Source organism: Phyllobates terribilis, unplaced genomic scaffold, assembly GCF_046119375.1.
Source record: "Phyllobates terribilis strain yellow unplaced genomic scaffold, ASM4611937v1 Scaffold_3__8_contigs__length_932513732, whole genome shotgun sequence".
NCBI classification, from domain to species: Eukaryota; Metazoa; Chordata; class Amphibia; order Anura; family Dendrobatidae; genus Phyllobates; species Phyllobates terribilis.
The window spans coordinates 860,264,137-860,276,834 of NW_027362763.1; the positions used below are offsets into that span (position 1 = coordinate 860,264,137).

Sequence of the window (12,698 nt, forward strand, 5' to 3'; positions counted from 1 at the left end):
TTTAACTATTGCACTTCAAATCTATTGCACGCGTGACCCAGCACGTGTGCTATCCCGAGCCAGAGCAGAATATATATGAAATGAAATGTCTGCTAGAGTCCAGCACCATTTGGTCATACTGAGTAATTAGCCAATTAGCACAGGGCTAGAGCAGGCAATGCTATGTAAGATAAACACAGAGGCCATAAAACAGTAATATAGAAGGCTTTGAACATTTTAAAATAGAAACAAGACAACAAAAACAAAAAAGACAAAAATAAGGAGGACCAAGGAATTAAATACCATGGAAAAATGTTGCTAGAGAATATGACTTATCAGACAGCACACAAACGGATGGATGAATTAAATACCTGTGTGAAGAAGAAGAAGAAGAGAGGAGAGTGGATTATCAGCTTCTGGCCATGTATAACTGCACTTTTAACTATTGCACTTAAAATCTATTGCACGCGTGACCCAGCACGCGTGCTATCCTGAGCCAGAGCTGAATATATATGAAATGAATTTTTATATTACATTATCCACTTCGTGCCAGAGCCTGTTTTCGCCTTCGTGACCAGGCCAATTTTTTCAATTCTGACCACTGTCACTTTATGAAGTAATTACTCTGGAACGCTTCAACGGATTCCCTTGATTCCGAGATTATTTTTTCGTGACATATTGGACTTCATGATAGTGGTAAAATTTATTCGATATCACCTGCGTTTATTTGTGAAAAAATTGGAAATTTGGCGAAAATGTTGAAAATTTTGCAATTTTCAAACTTTAAATTTTCATGCCCTTAAATCAGAGAGATATGTCACACAAAATAGTTAATAAATAACATTTCCCACATGTCTACTTTACATCAGCACAATTTTGGAACCAACATTTTTTTTTTATTAGGAAGTTCTAAGAGTTAAAAGTTGATCAGCGATTTCTCATTTTTCCAACAAAATTTACAAAAACATTTTTTTAGGGACCACATCTTATTTGAAGTGACTTTGAGGGGCCTTTATGACAGAAAATACACAAAAGTGACACCATTCTAAAAACTGCACCCCTCAAGGTGCTCAAAACCCCATTCAAGAAGTTTATTAACCCTTCAGGTGTTTCACAGGAATTTTTGGAATGTGGAGGAAAACAATGAACATTTAACTTTTACTTTATGTTACTTTAGACCCAATTTTTTTATTTTCACAAGGGTAACAGGAAAAAATGGACTACACAATTTGTAGTGCAATTTCTCATGAGCACGCTGATAACCCATATGTGAGGGAAAACCACTGTTTGGGCGCACTGCAGGGTTCGGAAGGGAAGGAGCGCCATTTGACATTTTGAATGTAAAATTTGTTTGAATAATTAGCGGACGCTATGTCGCATTTGGGGAGCCTCTGATGTGCCTAAACAGTGGAAACCCTCCACAAGTGAACACCATTTTGGAAACTAGACCCCTTAGGGAACTTATCTAGATGTGTTGTAAGCACCTTGCACCCCCAGGTGCTTCACAGAAGTTTATAATATTGAGCCGTAAAAATAAAATTTTCACATTTTTCCCACAAAAAATGTTCTTCATCCCCTAATTTTGCATTATCATAAGGCTAACAGGAGAAATTGCACCATGAAATTTGTTGTGTAATTTCTCCTGAGTACGCCGATACCCCATATGTGGGGGAAAACCACTGCTTTGGTGTACGGCAGGGTTCGGAAGAGAAAGGAGCGCTATGTTGGCTGGGATAGGTTGCAGACACCATGTCACATATGAAGAGTCGCTGACATGCCGAAACAGCAGAAACCCCCACAAGTGACCCCATTTTGTAAACTACACCTCTCAAGGAATTCATCTAGGGAAGTAGTGAGTATTTTTTCATTTTTAAATTTATACCATTGGGCAGTGAAGAAAACATAATTATATTTTTACCACAAAAAAATGTTTTACCCTCAGAATTTACATTTTCACACAAGGCAATGGGTAAAAATGGTGCCAAAATGAGTCACACAATTTCTTCTAAACGTGGCCATACCCCATATGTGGCTGTATCGTACCGCTCAGCCATACGGCGAGATCTGGGGGGGACGGAGCGCTATTTGACAATTGGAGAACAAATTATTGCAGAATAGGCATTTGGATTTGGGAGCACAAAATTTTCTGAATTTCTTTGGGGGGCAAGGGCCATTTCGCTTTTCCAGAGCCTTTCTGCTACCAGTAACTTGGAAGTCCCTTATATTTTTAACAGATAACGGACCTGAGTGGGGACTAGCTTGAGTTGAATCTTTTATTGGGAACATTTTACATATTGTTTATCCGGCGCTCTAGGCTGAGCACTTACATTGGGGTTTCCATCTAAATTTCCAAGTGATGTAATTCAGATGAAACCCCTGCGGGATCCATTCACTGTAATGAGGCAGCAGAGTTACTCTGGATTCCGTCTGGCCTCTGTTTAGCGGTGTCCTTTTTTTCAGAAGTGCACAAAACTGTAGCCAACTGCACTTTTATGCACGCCTAAAAAACTGACACCGTGGGATCACAAGCCAGACGGCATCCACAGTGGCCTATATCTGCCTCATTACAGGGAATCTTCTGTCATGGGTTCCATCTGAATCACGTATTTCAGAGATTTACACGGAAACTCTGGTGTAAGTGCTCAGCGCAGAGCGCAGGATAAATGTGAGCAGAGCCTTACTGCGATCTTTGGGAGACATAATAAACAAATCAGTAGCAGGTGAAGAATTGGTTTTATTTATTTTTTACGCTGTTCCTCATGCGGTATAAGTGATGAGATTACTTTATTCTTCGGGTCGGTGCGATTACAGAGATACCAGATTTATATTGGGTTTTTATGACTGACAGCTGTCACACACTAAAAGACGCTTTTTTTGCAAAATCTAGTTTTTGCATCGCCATATTTTGAGTGCCATAATTTTTCCATATTTCGGCCGACAGTCATGTGACGGCTTGTTTTTTGCGGGACGAGTTGACATTTTTATTGGTACCATTTTTGGGTACGTGACATTTTTTGATCGCTTTCTATTCCATTTTTTGGGAGGTAAAATGAACAAAAAAACAAGAATTCAGGAATTGTTTTTCGAGTTTTTTTTTTATGCCATTCTGCGTGTGGTAAAAGTGATAAGGCAGCATTATTCTTCGGGTCAGTACGTTTACAGTGATACTACACTTACCGTATATTTTTTTTTTATGTTTTGGCGCTTTTACAAAATAAAAGAATTTTATAGGAAAAATATTTTTTTTGCATCGCTTTATTCTGAGAGCTCTAACTTTTTTATTTTTCGGCTGATGGAGCTGTATGGCGGCTTTTTTTTTGCGGAACAAGATGACATTTTCAGCGGTACCATTTTTATTTCCATTTTGCTTTTTGATCGCATTTTATTCCACTTTTTGTTTGGCGATATGATGAAAAAAAGAGTTTTTTGCTCCGTTTTTTATTTATTTTTATTACGGTGTGCACAGAAGGAGTTAATTAGTGTGACAGTTTTATAGATTGGGTTGTTTCAGACGCGGCAATACCAAATTTGTGCACTTTTTTTGTTTTTTCATAAACATACGGATTTATTGGTTTAATATTTTATTTTTTTACATTTTTACTTAGTCCCTGTATGGGACATTAATTTTTATTTTTCTAATCACTGTTCTCATGCAATAGACATGTATTGCATTGCATGAGAGCTTTGCTGACAGTATCACACTGTCAGTGTCTCCTGCTAGACTTGAGCTGCAGGACACCGTACATGGCAGACCTGGAGGCGGTCATGTGACCTCCGGCTGACATGACAACGGCAGGTCCTCTCAGACATCAGGGGGCCATCGGAGAGGTAAGTGGACGACCCCCTCTCCTCTCACTATCTTCTAAATGCCGCGATCGCTATAGATTGTGGCATCTAGAAGATAGCAAAGGGTTAACATCATTGGGACCTGATCCAATCACTGCTACTGATCTGAAACGCAACCGCAGCGCCTGCAGGACCCTGGGGGTCCTGAGCGCTGCGGGACCACCGACCGTTTATAAACGTCGGCGCTGCACAGAGCCCAGGCAGCACCGACGTTTATATAGAGGGGGCGGTCGGGAAGCTGTTATATTATTATTTTGCCTAACAAAATAAAAACCTAAATCTAATCTAAAACTAGTAAACCTAATCAAACACTAGTATTTTTTTTTTTTGGTGGGGGGGGATTTTGAAAAAACTCTAATAGCAAAGAATGAAAGATTAAAAATATATATATTTTAGAATTGTTATATTTGACTAGGTGGATGACACGTGGAGGTGGGTGATGATCAAGGGGGTGATTAGGAGATTGGGGAAAGATTTATTGGAATTGATCTAGAAATTAGATTTTTTTTCTCTGACAGGACAGCACTTAGACATAATGTATCTCTCTTCTCTCCCAGAACAACTATAAGGGAAGCAGAGGCACAGCCCAAGTGTTGCCATATTTACCAAATATTGGGGTTTTGATCACTGTGATTGGGTCTCTCTCAGTATTCAAATGTCAGGAACCAATCAAATTGGCTTCTGACCTTACCGGGTGCCGACAGATCTTGGTGGGGACACAGTGCATGAACCCGCCATTTTGCTTTGTGAAGAGGAGGAGGAGGAGGGTCGGGGAATGAAGTTTACAGTACCGAGGGGGGCTTGGGGACACCATTTCTCTCTCCTCTGACATATTAGATCATGTAAGAAGAGAAATGATTTTTAATTCTGATTGCATTTTTTTTTACGTGATCGTTGTTATTCGTTGAATAGCGGAAATCAAGTGATCGGGCACCGTAAAAACCAGCCCCGATTGTGTTCTCCAGGGTCTCAGCTATTCCCGGTAGCTGAAACCACAGAGATTTTCCGACTCTGAGGGGCGCTATACACTTATTACCGATGAGGGAATAAGCGGGACTGTGGAGTCGGTAAGCCAAACCTCCGATAAATTTACTGTAGCACAGATTCATCTCAGCTAAAAGTCTATACCCTTAGATCAGGAATAGGACAGACATTTATAAGACATTTCATAACTTTCCCAAATTGTTATGAAAAAATATTCCCCACAGACTGCATTGAACTACTGTACCCAATTTACTATATATTTGCGAGTTGACGTCGATCCATTTTATACCGATTCCAACTCCACGACTCTGACTCCACAGCCCTGGGAATAAGACCCCTTACCAGCAGCCGTTTTTGTGAGCATCAGCGGTCGTTAAGGGGTTAATGTAAACTGTGTCTACAGTGCCTATGCAGACCTATATGTTGGTATGGCAATAGACTATAAACTTTGTGGTAAGATCCTGCAAGCTGCAAAGGCGTTGTAGACACAAAGTCGTGAATTGATGATGAGAGAAATTTTTTAAGTCAGTTTTTTCCTTGTGGCTCCATTGTTGTCATTTTTGCAAAATGTAAAGTGTCCTACAGCATTTGACAAATATAGCACATCTTTCAATATAACACTTTTGTCTGAGGCCGATTTTCCAATTTTTTTATTCCACCCTTTACTGGAGTGAATTTACAACTTAATAAAAAGTTGCAAATCATAACTGTGGCTTAAAGCGTGTTTGCATAGCAAACCATGCCCGGGTTACACCCACTATTTAGAGTAGCAATAGTGGCATAAAGTAGTAGCAATTTGCACATTTTGGAATAAGAATGGCATGCTGCAACATTTTCAACAAAACCTTAAGTACACCCTTTGATAAATTTCTCTCCAAAATAAGTAGAAATGTTTCATTTTAGATACATTAGAATAAAAAAGGTGGATGGATCCATCAACGAGTTGTCGTACATTTCACAGGTATTCTTGTCACGTTACGCATGACAAGAATAATACATGGGAGAGATTGTGGCCGACATGGTTTTAATTTATTGGCTTGTCATATAACCCTGTAGTAGTCCTTGTACGCGAGACAATATGATTTCATTAGTGCTGCTGCAGTTTTCTGGGCCGTACGGAGGGTCAATAGTCAATACACCAGCAACACACAATGTCCTCGTAGTCGGCCCCTGTTCGGTGACTGGGATGTTGTTCTGCTGCAGCCAGCCTTTCAGATTGAGCTTCTTGGTCTCCAGATCCTCCTTCTTGTAGGTGCTGCTGCTGCTTCCCTCAAGGTTGAAGATATTTAGAAGTTTCTGTTTGGTGACTTCATCAGAGTCTTTCAGTATTTCCACCTTTTGCACTGCGTGCCCCATCACCATGCGGACGGATATCTTCTGATTGTCTTCAAAGTTAACCAGGACAACACTAAAAGAGATATCCATGAATCAGTGCGGAAGGGAACATTCACACACCTAGTGCGGACGGGTTTCTTTTTAAAGATGCCATTTAATTGTGTTTTTATTATTTTTTTCAAGAAAATGTGGTGATGTTCTATGCCTTAAAGTGGTTGTCCACGCTTGAGACAAAAGTCTGCAGTTACTCCATGTGGCTGCAGACTACCGAAGTGTCTCGATAACTTGGTATTCCCGATGTGAGTGGGCGGTCGCATCATTTGCCTACTTGCGGTCATTTGCCAACTGAATTCGTTTGGCTTCTCTCAATAGGAGTCAATTGAGAGAAGATCAGGAGTCTAATAGGCAAGTTTCCACAGGTATGCAGATCACAGATCGCCAGTTTGCTTGCACCGGTAATACTGAGGAATGGTGATAGCGTGCGCACTTCATGCTGCAGTCACTTCGGCCGTCTGCAGTCATAGAGAGTGTGCAGACTTTTGTCCCAAACCTGGACAACCCTATTGAGGAGCCATGAAGAAGGATCACAATTGATCTATCTGAATCGAATATCTACACTCTGTGTTTGTTCAGATTTTTGGTGGATTATTTAATAAAACCATCCATTATTTTATTTGGATCGTGGGAGCTGGAGGTTTCTTCGTTTTCCAACCCTACTAAGGAGGACACTTTTTCAAAGATACAGTTTTAGAAGCCAAAACTAGGAGGGGATATGTATATGGGTTCAGAAACTACATCAAAATCTTTTTTTTTTGTAAAAAAAAAAAAAAAAAAAATAGTTGACCTATGCTGAAACTCAACATGCCCCACCCTGCTTTCTAAGGGCCTGTAGCCTGCAGTCATAAAGCTAGTTCTGCAGACTTGGTAATGTGACCTTTCTGTACAAAAGAACAGGTAATTTACATAAGAGAAACTCATAATCACTGCAATGTAGGGCCATAGGTAGAAGAACAAATGTGAGAAGGAAAAGAGAGTGTCCTAGAATGAGCACCCACGCCCTTGTATTACCTGCGGGTGCATAGGGTGGATGAACCTGCCTGAATATTTAGCTCCTCTAGAACACATGCTCTATGTCGAACACCAATACCACCAGCTTTATGTCATTATTTATTCTTTGCCATTAACAACTGTTCAATTGGTAATGATATTTACCTTGCAGACACAGGATCAATGGTGACAACCCAGCCCTGGTATTCGTTTTTCTCATCAGCTATAACCGTGACTTCTTTGTTCACATATTCTTGCCACTCCAGTGGGGTTCTCTCCGTCCAACTGGTTACAGTATTCTGTTCATCTATTAATAAAAATAGGTAAGCAAAATTATAACAAAAATAGAATAAAAATAGAGACTATAGTGCCAAACCTGTATGTCCATCTAGGCAGTGACTGGGCCCAGCGGTCAAGGGGGATGAAAGCAACATCATTGTGGAAAACCGGCAAGGACTGAATAGGTGAGTAATGCCTATTTTATTGCATGATCTTAGAGGTATAGGCAGCATTTGATTTTTTTGCCAATGAAATAATAAATATGCATCAAAAATGGTACCACCAATCCCTCACTAATCTGCGTGGCGGATACAGCTGGAGACGGCAATCCTTGATTGTCTCCTGGATTTTTTTTTTTTTTACAATTAGTTTCAAACAAGCTAATCTGAATACGTTTGTAGCCAAGATCATCATCTTTTAGAAAATATGAAATCGTTCTGAGATGTGGGTATCTGTAGTAGAGGTTCAGAGCCTCCGTTGCAGATTGCCAATCATTGAGCTCAGCAGCTCGTACAGTCAACTGAGGCAGAACTCACTGATTGGTTGCAGCGCTGTAGATGTGATGTCAGCACTGCAGACAATAACAAACACCGATAGAAGTGGCGGAGACTCAGTACTGGACCTGGACAGGGTGAGAAAAGCCCGTGTATTTTGATTTTTTTTTTTTTTAAACAACTGCAGCCAGGGGACTTTTCTGAAACAAGAAAACCCCCTAAACTCAACTACAGCTAAAAAAGTATTTACAGCAGGCTCAGAGACCTATGCGTTGCAAAAAAACAATCATATTGTTCTCGGTACCACGATTAAAAACGATGTTAGTCTGTATCACGTAGGTCTGTGTGCCTGCTGTAGATATATTTTGTTATCCCGAGTGGATGTAAAATAATAAAGAAGAATACTGGTTTAATTCCTAGATTTGTGAACAGAGCCTAATCTAATTGTAAACTGTAGAGACCCAGTATGCAAAGAATGAGTACACGGATATTAAAAACTGAAGGAAATATCACAGTGGTTGAAGGTGTTTTTTGCTTTGCATATGGAAACTTTAATTTTCTATCAACGCTAAGATATTATCTATAATGTCTAATACCAAGTCACCAAATATAAATGTAAAACACAAACATATATAAAAATAGGTGTCTGAGATATCCCGGGCTAGTCGGACACATTGGGCTCGATACATGAAGAATGTTCTTTTGTCTTAATGAAGGCACCGCTGGAGCATGATGCACCAGATTCATTAAGAGGCGCAAACCACGTAATGAGTTCTGCTCATCTGACAACTGCTGTGTGCCTCCGTCAGAATTCAGTACATTTCTGGCATAATTTACGCCACTTAAGTGGTGGAGCACATTTTGAGGACTTTGACGGGCAAACTTCGCCAACCACCATCCCAGCTCTGACAACTTTGGCGAAGCTGGTCATAAACAACTTGATGAATAGGGCCCATTGTGTTATTAAAGATATTTCCACCTTCTTGGGCCATATTTTTTTTCTCATGAATTAATACAGAATATTCAGTGTGCCTCCATATAAAAGGAGATATAATACTAGAAGTATTGTTTCTAGGGCAGAATGTGTTCCCGGTTTTACGTTACCTTGTATATTTCAACAATCTGTGGATCATGAGGCCTCCACACATTTTATTTTATTTTTTTGTAAGTGAAAGCGGTGTATATTTTATATTTCTTAGCGCTAGATCTCAAAAGTGTTGAAGGAAGCTTGGAGAGTGGTGTCCCCTATTACTGGTTACAGCGCTGTCCATTCTGGAGAGGCTTTTCCTACTACTACGGCTCAGTCCGATTCCCTAGAATCAGGCGCATCAACTACAAAATTGAATGAAGTTGTATCCAGTAAAAAATTAGGGGGATACGATGCCCCAGGACCTTCAATCTGCTCATTTGTAGGGGTGTCAACAGTGACACCTCCAATGCTCTGATGCTAACGGCAGGGCTGTGGAGTCAGAGACGTGGAGTCGGAGTTGGTGTCCATTTTGGTGGAGTTAGAATCAGAGTTGGTATAAAATTAACCGACTCCAACTCCTAAAATATATAATAAATTGGGTAGAGTAGTTCAATGCAGTTTGTGGGGAATATTTTTTTTCATAAGAATTTGGGAAAGTTATGAAATGTTCTAGAAATGTCTGTCCTATTCCTGATCTAAGGGTCTAGACTTTTAGCTGAGATGAATCTGTGCTACAGTAAATGTATCACTTAAACATGAACCATGTATCAGGGAGTCGGAGTTGGTGTCATGGAAATTGAGGAGTCGGAGCTGGAGTCAGAGGTTTGGCTTACCGACTCCACAGCCCTGGCTAATGGCCTACCCAAAGTATAGATCATCAATATCAAAATCTTGGAAAACCCCTTTAATTCCAGTATGTTACAATAAATCGCATTGTACCTTGCGTAGCTATATCAGTGTCCATTGCACTGTACGACAACTGGCTGAAATCTGGAAGAGAAAATATCAATAAAGGTTAAAGATGGACACAACATAAAAACACAACATCCCAATCAAAAAAATGTTATCTTCAGCAATAACCAGAGAAAGAAAGTGTCTTTGTTGCCATTACTACACTGGGTGATGGATGTAGCAGGGATCTGAACATCGACAATAACTCTTATAGACTAATAGAAAATCAGTGGGAGCATTTATTATTCTGGGCATTATATCGGCAATACGGGCACAAAATGCAGCCATGTAACAGCCGTCTCTTCATATAACTGTATTGTGCTATTGTGTAGGAACCAAATATTCAGGACCAGTACTGTAGTGCAAATGTAATCCAAACCTGGCCATTAGAGATGATCAGAAAGAACGGCAGGCCGCTAGTCCAGCAGCAACGTCAGTAGCCCATGGCCATCAGATGGGAACCCTGCGAACCTCCTCAGCGCTTCTTACTATTAGCAGGCCCGCTGCAACATAATGTGTGCTTCACACAGCAATAATGAAGTCGAGCCAGGCCTACAAACCAGGAGTGGCCGGCAGGTAGAAGGAGGTTCTCAGGGCTCCCATCTGCCTGCCACATACTACTGTGCCCACTGGATTGAGGTCCTTTGATTCTTTTTGATTATCTCTACATAATAGGGTAACGGGTAGATACTGACTGGTCAGGCCTCCTCTAGTCCTGACATTGTAGGATCACGGTCTTGTTGATCCCTGTTCTGCCTGCTCTTTTCTCGCCTTTTTGACTTGCTGAGATTCCTGTAATGCCCCCTCCTCCTCTACACATAAATCATAAGTGTCCATGTCCCTCAGTCACCCACGCTTTAGTGGAGAGGCAGAGTGCATGCTTAACCATTCAAATTGGGGACACCAGCCCCCAGTTATGATGGGACGTGAAGCAATCAGCAGAGGTGGGACAACCCTTTAAGGACAATCAGACTGGTGCATGCTGAGATTTTCTTCCACACAGACTGCTGACCAGTGTGGGAAAACATTCATGTCAACGACCACACTGATTAACATCAGTCCATGTCCTGTCTCTTTTTTTTCCCATTGAAGTGAAAACATGCTTGTGTGAACTTAGGGTTCCTCCTTCGCGGCATCAATAGTGTATATAGTTTATACCCTTCCACAGACGGCCATACAGAAAGAAGTCAGTGCAGCATCCATTTGGCAGTAGATGTCAGTTTCTGCTTCTGCTTTCTTGCACCGGTTTGCTCCACCTAATGGCGCCAATGACTCCATGTGGATTTAGGACATTGAATTCTGGTTCAGATCTGCCATAGAATTATCTGCAGTGTGGAGATTAACCTGTTCAGTCCAGATTAGGTTAAGAAGTTGTCCATCTTTGAGGATTTTTTAATTTAACGCACATTCTTGTATCGCAAAGCCATTTTTCCAATTGGATTTCATTAAAAACTTTGCAATATTTGCTGTTTACGGGCCTGTGCTTACAAGTCAGCTAGGAGTAGAACGACAGATAAAAGATCTACAAACTCTCCCCTAGGAAAATCAGAACGAGCTCACTGACGGATTTTCAGTTAGCTCATTCTGCAGCCAGCAATAGACATCATAACAAAAAGGATATAGGAGGTAAAAGGTGCAATATTTTAAATATTTTTTTGCAATTAGGTTTGATGTAAAAAAATGTATGATCATCCCCGAAGGTGGAGAACCTCTGTACTCTTTGCCTTCTGTTACGAACATCCATCAGCAAGAAAATCCATGGCATACATAAATGACTATGGTGCTCTCAGAACTGAGATCACCACAAATGGCTGACAACAGCGGACACTAGAGTGTACCTGCCCGAGAAGATGAGCTACATGTGCGGTACGCAGGTGTCAGGTGAAGCCTGCGCTCCCACAGCAGCCTGCCGCCATCATGTGCTACTGTACTCACATGGTCCGTACAGTGTCCTGCGCAGTGAGACGGCCACACCCCGGGGACATCACGTGTCTCCCGCACACCTGGAGCGCCTCACTGGGCGCCGCACAGTGACGTCCCTTCCGCCTCGCTCACCCAGAATGCTCAGCGCGCTAGTTCCTCAGTCATTGCGGTGGCGGGAACAGTCCGCGGGTAATACGCACAGACAGGAGCTAGAGCGGTCCTCGTGTGCACACCGTCCTAACACCGACCTGTATAAGACTAGGTGGCCCCATACGGCGGAGAAGGGCACGTTATCTGCGAGTACGAGCCACTACGGATCAGCTCTGTATTCTATGTACACGGTGAGGCTTCATGGGACCTCGGCCTTAGCAGGGTCCAGCTGAACTAACACAATGGAGCACCACAATTACTGTTTGGGCCCAAGCACTTGCCCTCACCATTACAAACATTGAAGGTGGCAACAAGGGCTATGTGTTGCCAGCGGTGCTAGAGGCGAGCGCTGGCTGTATAGCACAGCCTGCACACAGTAGTGCGCAGGCATAGCACCTGACCACGCTTTGCTCCAGCACCTGTCCTGTGAGGTTTGTGTATAAACTTGTATGTATGCTGATCACTGCTCTTTAAAGGGGTTGACCACTTTTGGTGACAATTTTCTTACTTTAATGCGTGCAATTGGGGCCAAAAATAATATTTGCAATTTACTTTCATTAAACATTTCGCACTGTTTGTCTTCTATAGTCGCTGAATTACACTGTCTATTGCTGGCTGCTGAATGAGTTACCAGGGTCGGCCACATTAGCTTTATTTTTACAAATGTGTTGAGGAAGATGATTTTGTGGCACTTACTATTATGTAGGTTTTATTATTATAGTGCCATTTATTCCATGGTG

The 12,698-nt window shown here is 41.5% G+C and overlaps 1 protein-coding gene across 4 annotated transcripts; it reads right to left on the minus strand.

Moving 5' to 3' along the window:
* Nucleotides 1-5,816: 5,816 nt before the first annotated feature.
* On the minus strand, nt 5,817-11,944 carry GEMIN6 (gem nuclear organelle associated protein 6). 4 transcript variants are annotated; one of them, XM_073672590.1, is made up of 4 exons: nt 11,821-11,944; nt 9,874-9,924; nt 7,357-7,498; nt 5,817-6,217 (listed from the first exon to the last, which is right to left on the minus strand). In XM_073672590.1, the coding sequence occupies exons 2-4, from the start codon at nt 9,896-9,898 to the stop codon at nt 5,839-5,841; spliced, it is 546 nt and encodes a 181-aa protein (XP_073528691.1). In that variant the 5' UTR covers nt 9,899-9,924; nt 11,821-11,944; the 3' UTR covers nt 5,817-5,838. The 4 variants fall into 4 exon arrangements, with proteins under 4 accessions (XP_073528691.1, XP_073528690.1, XP_073528692.1 ...); XM_073672589.1 differs by having other exon boundaries at nt 11,724-11,876; XM_073672591.1 differs by having other exon boundaries at nt 11,728-11,842.
* Nucleotides 11,945-12,698: the final 754 nt, after the last annotated feature.